Source organism: Schistocerca cancellata, chromosome 6, assembly GCF_023864275.1.
Source record: "Schistocerca cancellata isolate TAMUIC-IGC-003103 chromosome 6, iqSchCanc2.1, whole genome shotgun sequence".
Lineage (NCBI taxonomy): Eukaryota > Metazoa > Arthropoda > Insecta > Orthoptera > Acrididae > Schistocerca > Schistocerca cancellata.
The window spans coordinates 268044274-268064645 of NC_064631.1; the positions used below are offsets into that span (position 1 = coordinate 268044274).

A 20372-nucleotide genomic window follows, 5' to 3' on the forward strand; every position below is an offset into this window, starting at 1 on the left:
CATACAGCGAATAGTTGACGTCGTAGGTTGCAAGTGTTACTCTGAAATAAAAAGGTAAGCACTGGTCAGGTGTTAATGGCGGGCCAAAACAAATCAGTCAGAAGACTCATGATTCAGAAAAATAAAATGCTGTGAACAGAAAGGGCACAACACGGCAACCGTTTAGGTTCCTCCAACGAAAGCATTTTCACCATAGCTGTACCTTCGTCTTGACGATACCTTAACATTACATAAACAATACCTAAAGTTTGGATTATCTGGGTTTATTACCAGCAAAGATGCCAATGGGATTCCATCTGCGGGATATCTGTTGCAATCTGTCCTTAAGTGATCATTAATCAAAAGATTTGTGTCATGTCCTAAGCTTTTGCTGAATGCAAGTCTGCCTACTTTTTTAAAAACTGCCCTCGAAGGAAATGTTGTGGAGCAGAGCGTTATACCCAGTTCCTAATGCGTGGTGTTGTGAAAAATTATTCACGTCGCTTCGAACCGCTGGGACGAATCAAGATCGGTTTACTTGCCAAAAGTCAAGAAGTGATTGAGTTCTGCGCGCTGATAAGTAGTTCAAAGTAAAAGGAAAAGAGTGTTGATTCGCATATACTAACCCATAAATCAGAGTAGAGTAGATACACAATGAGAACGAAAGTGAAGAAATACTAGTTTCATGAAATATCATTCTCCTAAAAAATTAAATTTGATAATGTTACAGAGTAGGAAACAAGCAGGGCAAACTGGTCTTATAACTGTTGTTCAAGCCAAAATGAGCAGTTCGAACAACGCAATGAAATGTAAGTTACAATATTCTAATACCGCAAGGCGTAAGAGATAGTGAAGCGTAAAATATGTGAATCAGATCTATACAATGAGAGGAGATAGTCAGCCATGCAGTGTATCTAGTATGGAAGCTAGTCGATGAGGGGGCTGATACGTAATTTACGCCAGTGCCACAAGTTTTCACTTTCCTATTTAATAAGTGAAAGCACAACATCCACTACATTATGTAGAATGGTAGTCAATAACCAGTCAGAAGGAGTGTACTGCTACTTCAGCAAATCAGGGATCTGGAATGTCTTTATTAGAACGCTCTAAACTGTAAGGTTTGGCCTCAATAATTTAAGAATAGTTGTAGGGAAAATAGCGAAAAAAATCGAAATATTTTGTTGCATAATTCATTAGACTGATGCTTCTATCCGTCAACAAATACGTTTTAAAATTATTTCTTTGGTCACTAGTACTTGCCATTCCCCCTTCTTCGGATCTGTGATCCATGCCTTCTCAATGTTAGCCATATTTCTGTGCCAATTTTTCGGTCACAAAGTCTAAACGAACTGTAGATGTATCTAGAAGGCTGTCACAAAGATTATACCCAAATTTTTCTCTGTTTATAAATTATTAATTACAAGATGGATTACCACAGCGAGGTTGTCAAACAAATTCACACATCATAAATATATTATGGAAAATCTATCAGGGACCGTGTACACAGTGTGCAAATAATTAAACAGTAGTGTGCACAATAGTCTTCCACAAACTTTCCGCAGATGTTAATTCTCAGAACTTCCTCTGTCACATATAGTGGTGCAAATATCTTCGGGAAAAGCCAATGAAAGCATGGTTTGATACTTCCTATTTTAAATGTTAGAAAGGTAACTTTCAGATACATAGCCAATCCTGAACTGCTGAAAAAATGTGTACACGGAAAAACACAAAATGCGGATAGGAACTACAATCACCTTATATGAATGTATTGTCCAAAAACAGGTATATGTGCCATCAAATGTTGTGAAGACAGCTGCATCTGATAGCTGTCTAGTGTCTGACAGAGGAAATGTAGGACGGATTAAGTGCCTCCAGAGATTAGGATTCCATCCAGATGCATTCACACTGAAGACTGCCACTGACAGAGCCCACGCAGCAGAAGAAACTATGCAAAAGTTGGTTACGCAGAGGAAGCAGAGAAAGAGATCACTGCCGGAAGACAAGGAACAGAAGAAGGGTTATGGGTACGGACAGCATTGGTGGCTAGAGGTAAGGCAATACTGTTAAAACTGAAATAAAATCTTTAAAAAGAGATTTGCTATAAATTGATTTTTTGAGATATAATGTGCCTTTCCTCAGGCGCTATAAAAGCTCACGTCCTGAAATTTGACACAGTTCTTGAAAATCACTTACTTAATAATACTGTACAGCAATTTTTCTTTGTGTTCTGTGTGGTTGGAAGGGTTCTCCTTTACTTTATAGGGTTACGTAAAAGTGAAAAGTTAATTTGATTGTAGCTAGAGCTTCAAAAAAATCTGTTGCACATGTTTTACCAGCCTTTTACGCTTAAGTAAGATGTAAAGTTTCAGCTTTAGTACTTGGTTAGATTATGAGAAAAGGTACATGAAATGTACGTTGCTAATTACACATTCAAATCCTCATATAATGCACGTCCATGAACATTATCAAACAAAAATTGCAGAGTATATCGTGTACTATGCTCTACATAATATTCTCCTCACGTTTTGCTTATTGACTGTAGTTCTGTAAGTGTTATGGATGTTTAAATGTCATTATGTATTTTGGCCTACACCTGCCCTTCAAGCACATCGACCTCTAAACGCATCGTCAATGTCACGAAAGTGTGAAAGTTAAAGGCACAATGTCCGCATAAGAAGCACTAACCATCGGATCACAATAAAGGAGGATAATGATTCATTCACAAATGGTATGGATATTGAATACAAGAAATGTATTCGCAGTTGCGAATATGGACAACCATCAGCTGTATAATGGATTGATGACAAGAAAATTTGTGTTGGACGGGGGCTCGAACCCGGAATTCCCGCTTATCGCGAGCTGTCGCGTTACCATTTGGTTACCCGAGCACAATTCATGGCCAGAACCAAACTTCCATTTGTAGTCAACCATGTGCCTACAACCTGTACTAATACATCCATTGTGTATATTCCCGTACAGCGGAGACATTTTTGTTGAAAGTCGCTTGGCCGGTGTCGGCGGATAAATACGATATTGCAGTGCCTATGTTATTCCGAATTAGCGAACATGCGACTTTCAAGTAAAATGTCTCCCCTGTACGGGAATATATACAGGGTTTAAATTTTAAGTTGACAAACCAGAATAACTCGAAAAAAATAACCTTCACACGAAAAAATGTGTAGAATTCAAAGTTGATTATTTGACCCAAATATTAATTTTTTCCCCGTATTCGGATGTTTGGGTCAACATTTGTAAAACTGTAGTTCCTCTCTCTCAAACGCCACCCTATGGGGAGAGAGGGAGAGTTTTAGTTTTAGCGAATCAAAATTTACGAAGTAAATAAGTACTTTCTATTTATCCATGACCATTTTCCACGCAAAAATAAGAACATGAATCTTCTTGGATTACAGCGCTAACTTCCAAGAATCAAAACAAATGTTTAAGACAAAATGTAAGTGGTTTTTATGTAGAATCTGACTCTGCAATAAAAAGTGGGGGCTCCCATTTGAAATTTAAAAGTTGCCTCCCGCCCCACACCCAGGGGACTGGGGTGGCGGGTTAATTTTAGCACCAGCAGATGTCCCCCTCGAAAATAATCAACTTTGAATTCTACATATTTTTTCGTGTGAAGCTTATTTTTTTCGAGTTATTCTGGTTTGTCAACTTAAAATTTACACCCTGTATAATGGATGAATGGGTACAAGTTGTAGACGCCTGGTTGACTACATACGGAATTTTGGTTCTGACCATGAGTCGTGCTCGGATAGCCTAATGGTAACGCGACAGCGGGAAATCCGGCTTCGAGTACCGACCCAGCACAAATTTTCATTGCCGTCATTACATTATTTATACAGCTGACGGTTGTCCTTATACGCAGCTGCAAATACATTTCTTACATTTCATAAAGGCTGCAGTAGCCGCCGCGCCTCTTCCTTGGGAACTTTGCATCGTAATTCGGAATGACACACGCATCGTAATATCGTACCGATATGGATATTAGCTACGTAAAACTCACGTGAGAGTAAAACAATTACCTGTAAAGCGAAATGGAAAAACACACCAGGCTTGAGAAGCAAAAACGCCTCCCGGGACGTCAATGACGTCAGCAGCCGCGTGGTGGGGGACCCTGCTTGCTGTATATATACTCGCTGGAGGAGAGTGTCCGCATCAGCAGTGAACCCGGCACCGCAGACTCACCTCCCAGCAGACATGAAGGCCGCCCTGGTACTCGTCTCGGCGTTAGCCGTCATTGTGGTCGCCGCCGCGGAGGAGAAGTACACCACCAAGTACGACAACGTCAACCTGGACGAGATCCTCGCCAACGACCGCCTGCTCAACAAGTACGTCCAGTGCTTGATGGAGGACGACGAATCCAACTGCACCGCCGATGGCAAGGAGCTCAAGAGTAAGTTGCCTGGTTCTCGCAACAACTTTCCCTACTATTCATTATTTTATAGCCTCATAAAATACATACATCCGCTAAAAGCCCTTCTCTATGGAAGTTATTGTGGGCGAAGTTCTAATACTAACCAGTTTCAATGTAAAACTGGAGCTAGATCAATGTTTAAATCGATCCTAAGCACGTAACATCACGATGTGTGGCGGAAGGAGCTTCAGTACCACTATAACTTCCTCCTTTCATGTTCTGTTTACACTAGGTGTCATTGAACCACCACATTCATTTTATCACGTCTATATATTGCGTTATTGTTCCCCTTTTAGTTCTTTATTTCCTTCTCTGAGGCACATCGCGTCTCTCGAGGTGTCTGTTATTGAGGTTTATTGAGCAGCTCAGTTACTTTCTAAGTAAACAAAAACATGACAATTCATGCTGAACCTCCTCTTTTAACCCCGTCTGGTAAGGAAAGGGGCTGCCGAACAATACTCAGCCTCGGTCGTCTGTCGTATGATTATACCTTCGTAGATGAACTACATCTCGCTAGGGTTCTTCCATCGAAACGCAGTCTGTCGCCTGTCGTTCTTACAACTCGTCTGATATGATCGTTCCACTTCTGGTCGCTCAGCACAGATGCTCCGAGACTTTTCCGGTTTTTATTGATTTGGCATTGTTACTATAACCAAACAGTATTGGACTTTCGCGCCTACTTCTCCGCACTGCGTTAATTTATACACTGTCAGTGCTGCACCAAGCGTCGGTCCTCCTGCGTTTTGGTGCAGTTTCTAGGCGTCACAAGTTTCCTACATATAATAGCACTATTTGTAAATATCCTCACGTTCCTTCAAATTTTATCGAAGAGATATACAGAGTAATGAGCAGCACTCCTGCACTCCTCCATTACTACACGCCAAAGCTCGTTTCACATCTATATATTTCCGCCTGTGCTGAAGTCTAACTTAGCTTCTCAGTTCAATTACCATACAGCAGAGGTAAAAGACGAAAAGATGTTTAAGGGCATTTGCTAGGAAAGATGTCTGTGGAAATTATTTACACACATTGTTACCATGTGACGTGTAACAAGGCGCCAAAAAGTAAATAGTCTGTAGCTAGATGAGGGAGAAGCAATAAAAATTTGTTGCAACTCCTAGCAGAAATTTCTTAGTCCTCTAGATTTGGGGCATAGGGAGAAATGAGACAACTGTTAAGGATAGATGGATATGGGGGACTTTGATGTATCAGACGACAGTCTGGTAACTAAATTAAAGAAGAAGTAAATTAGTTTTTCACTGTGTACAAACAGAGGAAGCAGTATCACAGAGATTACTGTCATACTGAAAGCAGCTTCAGTGTTGGATTTTTATCAGCGATATTACAGGCGGTTGAGCTTGTAAATGATGTCCTAGCTTTCGTGCGTTAATACCATAATCGCAGTGTTAAACCTCAGTGGCAAATTTAATCCTGTCCAGTGCACAGTAGAGAATAAATTTGGTGTCAGTAGCAATTACACTGCTTCAATATAAATATCTTCATCTAGTTTCAGAAATATACAGTCTGAAAAGCTCTTAGGGATAGTCAGCGGTTCTCATAGAGTAGATAATAGCGCACGGTACTGCTCATCCTTTGGCTCGGGCTCCACCTCGCTCCCATCCATGTCCAGTTTCTTGTATCGCTCCCTTATTTGGTTTTAGAAAACCATACGAAGAACACGTGTGACGACACCGTCTCTGGCGAGTCACTTGAATTTGCGCGCCCAGCACCCTAACTAGCTAACTTCCGTGCTAATGAACTCTGAAACGATACAGCGTATCCCATTTTTGCTTAACAATTATTTCTCAGTACAAAGTAACCCGCAACACCCATGCAGCTTTACAGACGGTTTCTGGCCGCCTTGTATATCACTGTAGTCCAATAATAAAAAACTATACAACGAAAGAATGAAATACGATTAATACATACTACAGTAAATATCACAGTAGATAATGGTGTTTTTTGTTATGTTACAATTACTCCATATCATTCTAATTTCTCAACTAAAAAGATTGAAATATTATGAGCCCAATAGGTAGAAAATAAGTCTGCTGCAACTTAAACACGTTTTATGGGATACCCTTTATAAATCGTTGTTAGAATTTCACAATCATAATTGGACTCCTTGACTTCGCAACGCATTAATTATTGTTTATGTGCTACCTATAATATGGGATATGATCAGTATTATTACTTAATCTAAGCTTGTGAGCTTGTGTTGTGCTCATACGTGCACTTGTTGACTGAGCAACGGACATCAGTACCTTGGAAGTTTGCAACGAGATGATAACCGACTTTTAGTTCATGTTATGCCTTTCAGATGTCAAGTTCCTAAAACAAAGCGATCATTACTTAAGAATTAAGGAACGATAGTAGTTTCCACAGCGGTCTGTAATAGTAGCAGTCTTCTAAGCAAACTCTGAGCACAAAGAATTTTATTCACTGACGGGTATTCCAGGCTGTGCTTCACACATGATGTGGCCCAGGTTTACTAATACTCGTACGTTTTTCTGCTTGCAGGTGTCATTCCTGACGCGCTGAGCAACGAGTGCGCCAAGTGCAACGAGAAGCAGAAGGAGGGCACCAAGAAGGTGCTGAAGCACCTCATCAACCACAAGCCCGACGTCTGGGCGCAGCTCAAGGCCAAGTACGACCCCGACGGCACCTACAGCAAGAAGTACGAGGACAAGGAGAAGGAGCTCCACGAATAAAGGCTGTACTCCCCCGTCTCTGTTGTATAAATGTTCTGTCGAAATAAACTATGTTCTGTAACTACCTGCATTGTCTTTCAAAATGTAAATTTGTTATCAGAATATAAATTATATTGATATTTAAAAATCCGTTTAAGCAACGTCATTCATTTTTGAAAGCCCCTGTTGATTGCTGGGTGGTATCTCATTGAACCACTACAACTTTTTAGTTATATGACTAGACAAATAACACAGTTTTCATCAACGGTACAATTATTGTCATCCTAAGCAAATGCTTTTAAGATACAATTTCTCTACCTTGTGTATTTCATGAGACACATGAATTATAAATTTAGTTAATGTGTGAAACTACGTGGATGCACGACATAGACTTTTTTTTTCAGATTGGAAAGATTCGTTATCATAAATTTTCAAGATAAGTTTAGAGGCAAGCACATTATATCCCTAATACTGTATCTTTGACTTTAGAGTTTATATGTGACAGTAGATATTTCAGGTTTAGTATAAATAGCAGGATAATGCATCTTATGTCGCAACTGGAATTTGGAAACGCCTACATATCTTATAAGAAATTCTTACCACCTGCCTCTACCAAAATGGAATCACCTAATTCACATTTCTCACTTAGAAAAGAGGACTAAACAGTTGCTTCTACAAACGCTTTGTATTTAAATACAAAGATATATTACATGTATCATATCTGCTTCTATAAACACTATGTGATCATAAACAAAGATACACACGTATTTTATATCTCCTTGAGTTCGTTCTGATACATTCTATTCCAGTGAAAACTGTTTAGCCAATAGTTTTATAATAACAAGCAGTTTAATGCAGACTGATTTCGTTGATCCTGTTCATTGTATCGGATGCTATCGTTTCATCTATCAGGAGGGACCAATAGGTGGTTGATGACTGACGTCAATAATTCCGTAAAATAGCCTGGAAAGGGCGATTTTTAGAGAAGCACAGCCGCTGAAATGAAGGACAGGTGCATTACAGTTATTAACAATTACATGGCTGGGTAAGAAGGGGGCAGCATGGCTGACAATATTATCGCAATGAAGAGCTTGAAGCGGCGATTCCAATGCATTTTACGATCGTAGGCCTTTCCGTGGTCACTGAACACGAAAATTATGTGATCCTGGTTATTCACCCAGTGGATCTGGGAAGTGTGAGGTGATGGAATGATCATTGCATATCATTTCAGGCATATGCGCCAATACTTAACATAAATGGTGATGGTTTGATGTTTAGTGACACGCTAGTGACTATAGTTTCGAAAGAAGCTAAAATTTGTGGTTAGTGAAATGTTAAGTTAGTGGAGGTTCACAGTCTAAAAGAACTAGAGTATATCTTCTGAAGTTTCAGGATACAGTTCGTAAAATCATAACACCATAATGGCTCTGAGCACTATGATACTTAACTACTGTGGTCATCAGTCCCTTAGAACTTAGAACTACTTAAACCTTACTAACCTAAGGATATCACACACATCCATGCCCGAGGCAGGATTCGAACCTGCGACCGTAGCGGTCGCGCGGTTCCAAACTGTAGGGTCTAGAACCGATCGGCCACTCCGGCCGGCATAACACCATAAGAATGTCGCAAAGCGCAGGAAAACCTTCAGAGAATCGGCACTTGGTGTAGTGTTTGCCTGTTGACTCTCAAAATGAACTACTTTAAGGTAGAATGTCACTTTATTGTTTGATTACTCGATTGCCGAGAAACCGCTGCAAACATAACCATTAAATACCACGGAGTATGCTCTTTAATGAAGAATGAACGCATAAAACTAATCCTAGAAAAGGCACATGCTACTCTGAGATTCTTTTGGAGAATAGTCAATAAATATGGTCCACCAAGGAGGAAGCCAACAATACTAATTTGGCCGACACCTGAGTATTGCTACACAGACTAGGAACTTGTCAGGTCGGGTTGATACAACAAAAAAAAGAAGAACCAAAGGAAAGCAGTCGATTAGTCACAGATTCGTTTAGTAAATTCGAAAGCAATACAGAACCGCACATCCAACGGCAATGGAAGATGTTAGAGGACCGACATGCATGAAGAAATGGTTTTCTGTTAAAATTCTGAAAACGTAATGACCCTACAGATCAAAATAGAGTTTAGCACAAAAAAACGACGTTTCACGAAGGAATTATCCGGATGGGACAGATATCGGCATATGTGATGTAATAGTACAGACAAATAAATGATTAAAATTTCATAAAAATTCAATGATTTATCCTCACAAACAAAGTCAATAAAGCGTTGGTCCATCTTTTACCCTTATGCAAGCAATGTCTGGGTTTGGCACTGATAGAGTTGCTGGATGTCCTCCTGAGGGATAGCGTGCCAAAAACTGTGCAAATGGCGCCTTCGATAGTCAGAATCCCGAGATGGTTAGAGCGATATAACCACAATGCTCCAAACGGTCTCAGTTTAGGAGAGATCCGGAGACCTTGCTGACCAAGGTAGGGTTTGGCAAACACGGAGACCAGCAGTAGGAACTTGGGCAAGCATTATCTAGCAGAAATTTAAGCCCAAGATTACTTGCAGCTAAGGTCAACAAAACGGGGCGTAGAATATCGACGACCTCCCCCTTTGCTGTAATTGTGGTGTCACCGCCAGACACCACACTTGCTAGGTGGTAGCCTTTAAATCGGCCGCGGTCCGTTAGTATACGTCGGACCCGCGTGTCGCCACTATCAGTGATTGCAGACCGAGCGCCGCCACACGGCAGGTCTAGAGAGACTTCCTAGCACTCGCCTCAGTTGTACAACCGACTTTGCTAGCGATGGTTCACTGACAAAATACGCTCTCATCTGCCGAGACGATAGTTAGCATAGCCTTCAGCTATGTCATTTGCTACGACCTAGCAAGGCGCCATTACCAGTTACTATTGATGCTGTGAATAATGTACCGTCAAGAGCGACGTTCACCATTAATGGATTAAGTCAAGTATTCCACCAGCTACGTCCGTTTTTCTAAATTCTAATTTCCTTGTCCTGTTCCAGACCTCACACCAGCCTGCATGAGCTAAAACGTGTGCCTTTCGGCTTCCTCTAGTAACACGGTGTTGGCTCTCCTGCCAACCACAAAATTGGCGACGAGGCAATACCGCGTTCTTAACTATACTGCCCTGATTTACTTGTGTAATGGCTTCGCCACCATCTCCAGATGTACTGTCCGAATTTTATCGCTTACAGAATCAGCAGACGCAGGCCTTACTGGATGCCCTAGGACAGCTCGTCCAGGGTCAACATGCGATGCAAAACGATGCGGCAGCCGCCGCTCCACCGCTAAGGCAGCCACAACACGCAGTTGCACCAATTTTTCGTCCTTTTGATGCTGCACTGGAAAGCTGGACGGAGTGGTCACGCCAATTTGGATTCCATCTCGCCGCCTACAGAATTCAAGGTAACGAGCGGCAGCCGTTTTTGTTGTCTTCGGTCAGCGTACAAACGTACCGTGTAATAGTCAAATTATTTCCCCGACGCGACATAGCAACTCTGTCCTACGACGAAATTTTGTCTGCATTAGATGCATATTTCAAAGACTCAGTCAATGTAGTTGCTAAACGGTATACCTTCTTTCGTACAAGATATATGGCAGGTCAGACTAATCGGGAGTGGGTTGCAACCTTGTAAGGCCTTACTAGGGATTGTGCTTTTGAGTGTCACTGTGGACTCCCTTATTCAGATACTATGGTACATGATGCAATTGCACAGAACGTTTCTGATGTTCATATAAGGGAACAGATTTTGAAACTAGTCAATCCCTCCCTTCAACAAGTGATGGACATATTGGATCGGCAGGACACACTTGACTTTGCTCAGGAATCATTTGCAACTTCGCCACCCGTGTGTCAGGTTAACCAGCCCGCTGGGCGAGCTGCATGGAACAGTAAACAGCCCTCGCGCCCAGCCATGCCACTGCCGCCAGGCTCTCAGCCACGTGCACCACACCGGCAAGCAAATGCAGTGCTAAAACCATGCCCGCGGTGTACTACTAGACATTCGCGTGAGAATTGCCCGTCACACCAAGCTATTTGCTTTTACTGTAATAAAAAGGGACATGTCCAACGTGTTTGCCAGAAAAAGCTCAGATCGGAAACTCAAAATCATTCCAGGACCTTTGCTTCGCGCCGGAATCGGAATCGATCCAAGGATACTCAGGCTCGCGAAACTTCACCCATGGAAATTCATATAGTCCATTCCACTCCGCCCAGTGCCACCTTCTCTAACAGTGGCTGTGTTCGTCCCACAAATAGTGTGCGTCGACATCGCCGGAACTCCCGTCAAGTCGCAAGTGATTTTGTACCAGTGTCAGTTCACATTGCACGAGACAGTCGCTCTTGTCGTCAGCAGGGCAATAAACTTTTTGTGGACTTGGACATTAACGACAAAGTGATACCATTCCAGATCGTTACCGGGGCTGCAGTTTCACTGATCAATCATGACACTTACATACTGCTGGGCACACCACCGTTGCGTGCCGCAACTGTTAACTAGCTATTTAGGTCAAGACATCCTTGTATTAGGACAGTGGAGCCTTCTTGCAACATACAAGGGACAAACAAAACTTGTGTCATTTTACGTCCTTCGTTCTTCTTCTGCAGTGAACTTGTTTGGTTTCGATTTATTTCAGTTGTTTAACTTGTCTATAGTAAATCAGGTCCTATCAGTGAACCAGACTATGCCTTCCGACAGTGTTTCTCGTCTATGTGACGAATTTTAAGACATTTTTGCACCGGGCCTCGATTGCGCTAAGAACTATAAAGCACATTTGGAACTGAAAGTAAACGCGCAACCGAAATTTTTCAGAGCGCGCAATGTTCCCCACGCATTGCGTGATGAGGTCGCAAAAACATTACACGATTTGGAATCACAAGGTGTAATTGAACGTGTACAGGCTTCTCTCTGGGCATCACCCTTAGTAATTTTGCCAAAACCTTCCGGAAAATTGAGACTTTGTGTGGACTTCAAGGCAACAGTGAATCCACAACTAGTGACTGCAACTTTTCCTTTACCCCGCCCGGAAGCTCTTTTTGACAAACTGTGCCCGGGTAAATATTTTTCGAAGTTGGACCTAGCAGATGCGTACTTGCAAATACCGGTGGACGAAGAATCCCAGCGCGTTTTGGTGGTTACCACGCATCTTGGTTTGTATCGATTCAAACGACTGCCATTCGGGTGTGCATCCGCCCCTGCATTGTTTCAGCAATATCTACAAACTGTTTGTGCGTCGGTCCCTACTGCAGCAAACTATCTGGACGATATTGTGATCTCCGGGAAGACGGAAGAAGAACATTTAGCCAATCTCAGAACATTATTTCAGGTCTTTCGACAAAATAGTCTTCGCTTGCGGAAGGACAAATGTGTGTTTTTTGCTCGTGACTTGCCCTACCTGGGACAAGTACTCAATGCCCTAGGCATACATCCCAGTCCAGAGCACCTCCGTGCCATACAAGACTTGCCTTCGCCGCAGAATTTGAAGCAGCTACAGACTGTGGTGGGGATAATAAATTACTATAACAATTATGTCCCACACGCCTCTTCCATTTCAGTTCCGCTTCATCGCTTCCGCCGTAAAGGTGTTCCGTTCGTCTGGACGACGGAATGCGAACGCACCTTTCGCCAGTTGAAATCGGCGTTGCTTTCCAATACTTGCCTTACGCCATTCGATCCCCAGAAGCCCCTTTTGTTGATGGTGGATGCATCGGATTTCGGGATCGGTGCTGTGCTTGCGCACAAAGATGGTTCGCACGATCGCCCTATTGCCTTTGCGTCCAAATTGCTCTAGTCTGCGCAAAAAAATTATTCACAGATCCAGAAAGAAGCATTGGCTCTCGTATTTGGTGTTACAAAGTTTCATGATTTCTTGTATGATCGTCGCTTTACCATCATCACAGACCACAAACCTTTGACATCGCTTTTTCATCCGACCAAGCCTGTACCTCCACGTACAGCGCAGAAATTCATTCGTTGGTCTATTTTCCTCTCGCATTACTGCTACGATATCTAGTCTCGGTCCACTGCTAAGCACGGAAACGCCGATGCGTTGTCCTGTTTGCCTGTTGCTGAGGATAGAGCATTCGATTCCTCCGAACTTGCTTGCATGTTCATTGATTCGGAAACCGATGACGTGGTCGAATCGTTTCCGATTGATTTTCGTCGTGTAGCTACAGCCACAGCTGCCGACCCTGTCCTTGCTACCGTTCTGTGTTTTGTTGCTACGCAATGGCCCTTGTAAATGTCACGGATCAGCGATACGTTGGTTCGCCGATTTTTTGCTCACCAGGAGAGACTCTTTGTACGACGTGGTGTTTTGCTGTTGCGTTCAGATAATGATCAGTCCAGGGTCGTGGTACCACGTTCGTTACAGTCCTCTGTCTTACAGCTTCTCCACCAATGACATTGGGGTATAGTGAGAATGAAACAACTTGCTCGTCAGCACTGTACTTGGTTCGGAATCGATGCCGCGATTACGAATATGTGCTCTTCTTGCATGGTGTGTGCCGCACAACATTCAGCACCACCGCGCAAATTCTTTGCATGGCCAAAAGCCACTTCCCCTTGTCAACGCTTACACATCGATTTTGCTGGTCGATTATGGAATGCTCGATGGTTGGTTGTGGTAGATTCATTCAGTAATTTTCCTTTTGTTGTCCGGATGTCTTCCACGACGTCATCTGCCACCATCCAAGCGTTATCTGCTATATTTTGCATTGAAGGTCTTCCACAGACTATTGTTTCCGGCAATGGCCCACAATTCATGTCCGCAGAATTTCAGTCATTCTGCAAGGCCAATGGTATTCAACATCTGACGTACGCGCCGTTTTCGCCACAGTCAAACGGTGCCGCTGAAAGATTGGTCAGGACTTTCAAGTCACAGATGTTGAAGTTGAAAGAGTCGCATTCTCGGGAGGACGTGTTATTGCTCTTTTTGTCCTCGTATCGCTCTCAGCCCCGAGATGGTCGCTCGCCGGCTGAGTTGCTCCACGGTCGCCCTCATCGAACCTTGATGTCTTTGCTACCACCGCCGCATCAGGTTCCTGTCCAGCGGCAGACACCTGCTTTTGCCCCAGGCGACGTTGTCTACTACCGCCACTATCGAGGTTCACGGCGTTGGCTCGAAGGGCGCATTCTTCGCTGCCTCGGCCGCGCTATGTATCTGGTTTTGGGGGCCTGTGGTGAGATGCGTCGGCATCTCAATCAGCTGCGCCTCTGTCGTCGCACGGGATCTGTCGCTCCCCGTCTGCTTTCAGCGACGGTGCCGTCCGGTCAGCGCCCTTGGGACCCATCTACTGGCTCGCCTCGGCCCCAGATATTACCGACGCTGCCTTCCATTTTGCCCCATGGCGACGAGCCGCCGCCGCCGCCCCCGCCGCAGCCTGTTCTCCTGCCGGCGACGCCCGCAGTGGACGCGTCGCTGCAACCGCCGGGCGCCTTCCTGGGTCACGCGCCGCCGATCGCTTCCCGTGACCAGTTGTCCTCCGACGTGGCACTCTTGCCCGCTCCGGACCATATGTCGTCTTCGCCCGTCGGGTGCCTCGGCCCCATGGAGGTCGACACTTCGGCCCCTCCTGTCTCCTTGCAGGCGCATACACTGCATGTTGGCGTGCATCCTGGAGCAGGTTTTCAGGCGTTTCCTAGTTCCCCGCGGTCCGAATGGCAGGGTGCGGGTGGCACAGCCTCGCCTGTTGTTAGGCCCCCACCTCGTCGCATACGTCAACATGGGGTCCTCCCCACGGCGGGCGGAAGCCTTATGCCACAACCGTACGCCGATTTGCGGGGGAGGAATGTGGTGTCACCGCCAGACACCACACTTGCTAGGTGGTAGCCTTTAAATCGGCCGCGGTCCGTTAGTATACGTCGGACTCGCGTGTCGCCCCTATCAGTGATTGCAGACCGAGCGTTACCACACGGCAGGTCTAGAGAGACTTCCTATCTCTCGCCCCAGTTGTACAACCGACTTTGCTAGCTATGGTTCACTGACAAAATACGCTCTCATTTGCCGAGACGATAGTTAGCATAGCCTTCAGCTACGTCATTTGCTACGAACTAGCAAGGCGCCATTACCAGTTACTATTGATACTGTAAATCATGTACCGTCAAGAGCGACGTTCACCATTAATGGATTAAAGTTAAGTATTCCACCAGCTACGTCCGTTTTTTTCTAAAGTCTAATTTCCTTGTCCTGTTCCAGACCTCACGCCAGCCTGCGTGAGCTAAAACGCGTGCCTTTCGGCTTCCTCTAGTAACACGGTGTTGGCTCTCCTGCCAACCACAACAGTAATGTTGCCGCGGATGGCTACCAAATGGGTCTTGCTATGAAAAGAAATGACACCCCAGACAATCACCCCTGGTTGTTGGCCGGTATGCCAGACGACAGCCAGGGTGGTGTTCCACAACTGTCTAGGGCGTCTCCAGACATGCCTTCGGCCTGGAATCGCGTTGAGTGGAGTAGAACTCTCTTTAGTGATGAGTGCCGCTTCGAATTAAGCCCCGATGACCAGCGAGAACGCGTCTGGATAATACTAGGACAGCGATGGGATACCCGAAGTGGCTGTGGCTCACGATACGGCACGATAGCAAGTAGTGGTGGTATGCGCTGCCATTTATTTTCACACCAGGATCCCTTTGGTTGTCAAACGCGGCAGCCTTACAGTACAGCGGTACGTCGACGGTATTCTACACCCCGTTCTGTTGCCCTTCATAGCCAGCCATCCTGGGCTTACATTTCAGCAGGAGGGAGTTTCTACTGTTTGTCTTCGTGCTTGCCAAACCCTGCCTTGGCCAGCAAGGTCGCCGAATCTATCCCCAGTTGAGAACGATTGGGGCATTATGATTACGGCCCTCTAACCAGCTCGAGATTTTGTCGATATAACACATCACTTGGACAGAATTTGGTACGATACCCCTCAGAACGACATCCGACTAGTCTATCAATCAATGCCAAGCCGAATAACTGCATGCATAATTGCCATAGGTGGACCAACTGACTTCCTCAGTTTGTGAAGCTCTTTCTCTTGAATAAATCATCCAGGTTATCTGAAGTTGTAATTATTTGTTTTTCTGCACATTTATTTCAGGATCTAGATTCGAGCTTATAAAGAGACTTACCAAAACTCGTTCTACCCTCGCTAATTCTACGTCTGGTACACGAAAGCGGGGAAGCAACATTGGTACCTTCCGCTACACACCGTAAGGTGGAATGTGGAGTATATAAGTAGGTGTAGAGGTATAAGTTCTTGGCGTGCGTTTACCGCCATAGGACATATAGTAGAGATTCACGAAGAAAAATTAATGTTTATGGATGAAAAGTGAGGCAGATCGATAGGCTTATGGTGAGAAAGCAGTGAAGCACCTCTTCATCCCGCAATATGTGCCATTGCTGCTAAGATTGCGTCGACCTTCCCTTCCGAATGGTTATCTTATAGTTCTTGTTAATAGGAAGTCCTAACATTTTCTTAACAGCACACTTCGCTTTTTCCTATTGAGGAGGGCCAATTGTTAAGATCTGGCACGAATTAAGAGGACCCGCTGTGAAACAACTCTGCGGTGCACCTATAGAAGGAATAATTTCTCAGTATAGGCCAATCATCATCCGCTTTATCCGTCTGCAATGACCTAGTCATTGAAATGTAACCCTTATTCCTATTTCAGTTTTAAATGTATCGATAAGTATTGCGACATAGTAGATAGTTGGCCGTATCTTACGCCCGTTGACCTGCGTTCACATGAATAGAATAGTTTTCCAAAAGTCGTCGTTTTAGGTAAAGCGGGGTCATGTAGTCAGAATGAATTTTACTCGTGCCATACCTGAACTCGAAATGAAATATTAGAATCTTTTCCGATCAAATCGTTGCATTAGGTGCAAATTTTCTCATCTCCACACCTAACGATACGGACAACTTCTTTTACATAATCTCGTCTTTGTATCCTTTCCTATTTCTATTGTCCATTTGTACTTCCAATGCCAAAATAACTATTACTGAGCATCGTAGCACATGATCCAGTAATCTCTCCTTTCTTCTCACAATGGATTCTCACAGGTTTTCTGCCCTTATTTCTTTCAAGTAGTCTGCTTAATCCAAAATTTTAAATTTCGCTCTGTACTTCTACATTAGTAGGATACCGGGCCGGTTTCCGTTCAAAGAACGCTGATGTCAGCACATTCCGCTGATTAGATAAAAGGACACCATTGTTGGGTTACACACTTGCGCACCTCGCTTCCGTAACCCCTTTCCCCCTGAGAATCACCGACAACTGATTAAGGGAAAACACGCAGGCAGTTGTGTCACGTGAGATAAAAATGACGGAAATCCCCCCCCTTCCACCTCATACTCTTCCCTAACATCTTTTATAACCAGTTCAGCTATGCGCTGGTCTCTTCGTATACGTACGAAACGAGCGTTACTATACTTTCTACTAGCTACTTTTAGCTACTTTGTAAGCTCACTCAATTACACACAACTCGTATCCGAAACACATGCTCTTAGATCATCGTAAATAGGATAACAGTTAGGATTTTTTCTATGTTAGCGAATACGACACCCAAATATTCTAGTACAAAAACTTTATTAATTTCAACATTTACGTTCACACACAGAAAACAACCATTTCTTTATGTTTGTTTGGTGTAGTTTTAATAACATCTAGCTTAATTTTTAATATATAATTTAAATCTACAGTGGACTCTGCTAATTCTTTCTCCGTCCACTAACTTGACAGGCACAAAGAAGTTATGTTGCCGAATTCCTATATGTATCTAGTTTTTTCCCTATAACTGTTTTACGGCTTTAACAGTTATTTCGGATCCTTCCTGCAAATTTTCTAGCCGATAGCACTTGGGGAGTTTAACGTTACCTCTTATCTTCTGCATAACACAACGGTTATAACACTCTATGTCTTCCTAGGTGTACACCACGATCTCTTCTACGGCACAATCTTTCGTACTTCCCATGTAGAATTTTAAGTTTACAGCTTTCGCAAACGAATTAACATTAAATTTTGTTGTTATGTTACTTTTAAGCTCTGCAGACGGTTGTTCTATTGCGAGGTGCACAACATCCAATATTACCATCATTTTTAAGCTGATTCGGGTGGGAATGGAGATTTGTAAACAGGTTTCTTCGTATGTCCTTGAATGTAGCCACACACTGTATTTAAACCAATATGTAAACCTCGCTTGAACATCTGCATTTTCTTTTTCCAATAGAAGTAGAGGTATGGAACTATTTAATATCAGTGGACGACTTCTGCATGGAAGGAGACTTCCAGGGGAATATCAGTGTGATTATAGACAACGATAAGACAGTTTAATTGGAATGTTTGAAGTGGATGACCTCTAATTTTAGAGGAAAGATCTATAATAAACTTATATGTCAGATCACAAGCCCAACCAACCATTCATCACAAGACCAGGCGTGAACAAAGTTATCGGTAAGCACCCTATAGAATTTTTAAAGTGCCCAGACATGCGAATACAAGAAACTTTTACATCCTCCTTGGCTAAAAAACATGGTATTACCAGACTGGAGGCTACAATATAAAACTACAGAATAGATCATGTGTTTGATCTTGCGTGACACTGTTTAAGTGTTCTAAATTCTAGCAAACACTATTTACTTAGTGCTTCGTTGTGCTGTGTGCCACTCACATCCATGTGGTGCCAGATAACTGACAACTTAGAGAACAGCTGCTCTAAAGTGTATAACAACGTTTTGAGGTTTGTCTGTTGTGGTAATAAGCAAACCCGAAAATTGACTGGTGTACAAACAAACCTACTAGACATTCTAGACCGAGAAAAGATTATAAACTGTTTTCTGCCTGCATTCGGTCTTAATTATCTGCCAGTAAAAAACGTGGAGGTTCTTGATACTGACTCCAACAAAGAAGATATAAGTAATACACAGAAGTGGTGTATTACAGCAGGAGAAACATATTTCTCCCAGTCGAGTATCGTTGTAGCGGTTCCACCTGCTTTTATTTCTTCGGTCGTTGATTGTCCTCAGTGTCGACGTACTGTGTTACTACACTGGCTGAAAAATGGGTTGTAGATTCCGACACTGACTACGGTAACTAATGTAGCCGACAGACGCACAGTTGCGTTTCACAGTACCTTTACTTTCAGTTTGCACAATCCCCCAATGTTACACAGTTACATATGTATGGCCAGTGCACTATTGTTTAAATTTTCCATAAGCCTCTTTAATAGATTGCAGGCGAACCTCCACATACTGCTTCAATAGCTTTCTGTTGAACATCTATGAGCAGTAAAACCTAACCACAAAGTTCACGGTTCTTGAAGAATAATCAGGTACGTATGGAGCAGACACTGTCATTGTTTTTACGCAGACCTCATTGTTTAACACTTATTCCACAGTTAAGTTGAAGCATTGTTGTAGTACTAACCAACACAGGTTCCTCGTCTGAAATTCGGCCGTGGACAGACTGTCTCGTGACCAAAACTCGGGACCTTATATATCATCACAATAATAGGTGCTGAAACTACCCACTGTTCGAAGTTAAACTTACAGAAATTACAGTTAAAATTTAACTCATTAAATAAACTGTATACATTGAAAAATTGGTTCTTTTTAACAGTTTCTTCTACTACAAGAGTAGTTATTTGTTTAAATCGTGAAATTAACAAATATAGTTACGCTAACAATACTTTTGACAAAACTGTGAAATACTTTCCAATCAACTAAGGGCTGGTTTTGCTAATATGTTTCCGACTAGAGCCAAATAAATATTTTAGGAATACTAGCATTTCGTCTTCCAAATCTTTACAATTATTACAGAATTTATATTTGCTCATATGTCAGCAATATAATTTAAGTTACGAAACAGTTACTGATTTCGCCCTGTAACAAAAGATACTAACTAGAAACAGTCAAAATAAATTAGAATCAATTACATACCTAAAACTATGCACAGAAGCTGAGGATCAATCTTTCTCTTTTATAAAAATACAGATTATACTCACGTGTGTTAATGGTAATTAGTTCAAAAATGAAAAAACGAGTTTAAGTGGCAGCTGGAAAAACAAGAGAGGAAGAAAAAATAGCCCAGCTTGCTTCGTCACGTCGTGTTCTCCACAATATCGGGTGATACAGATATCGCCGAATTAGGAATGGTGGCCACAAACAATGTTACTCCAGAAGTACTAAGAAAAAGAATAAATGTATCACACAAACATAAGCCATTCTTCATTCAAGAAATTACGCCTCTAAGTGCAGT

At 43.0% G+C, this 20372-nt stretch overlaps 1 protein-coding gene across 1 annotated transcript; it reads left to right on the plus strand.

The window, feature by feature from the left end:
* Positions 1–4150: 4150 nt before the first annotated feature.
* On the plus strand, positions 4151–7180 carry LOC126190649 (ejaculatory bulb-specific protein 3-like). The gene is made up of 2 exons (XM_049931070.1): positions 4151–4384; positions 6926–7180. Exons 1-2 carry the CDS (start codon positions 4189–4191, stop codon positions 7114–7116), a joined length of 387 nt encoding a protein of 128 aa, XP_049787027.1. The 5' UTR covers positions 4151–4188; the 3' UTR covers positions 7117–7180.
* The last annotated feature ends 13192 nt before the right edge of the window (positions 7181–20372 follow it).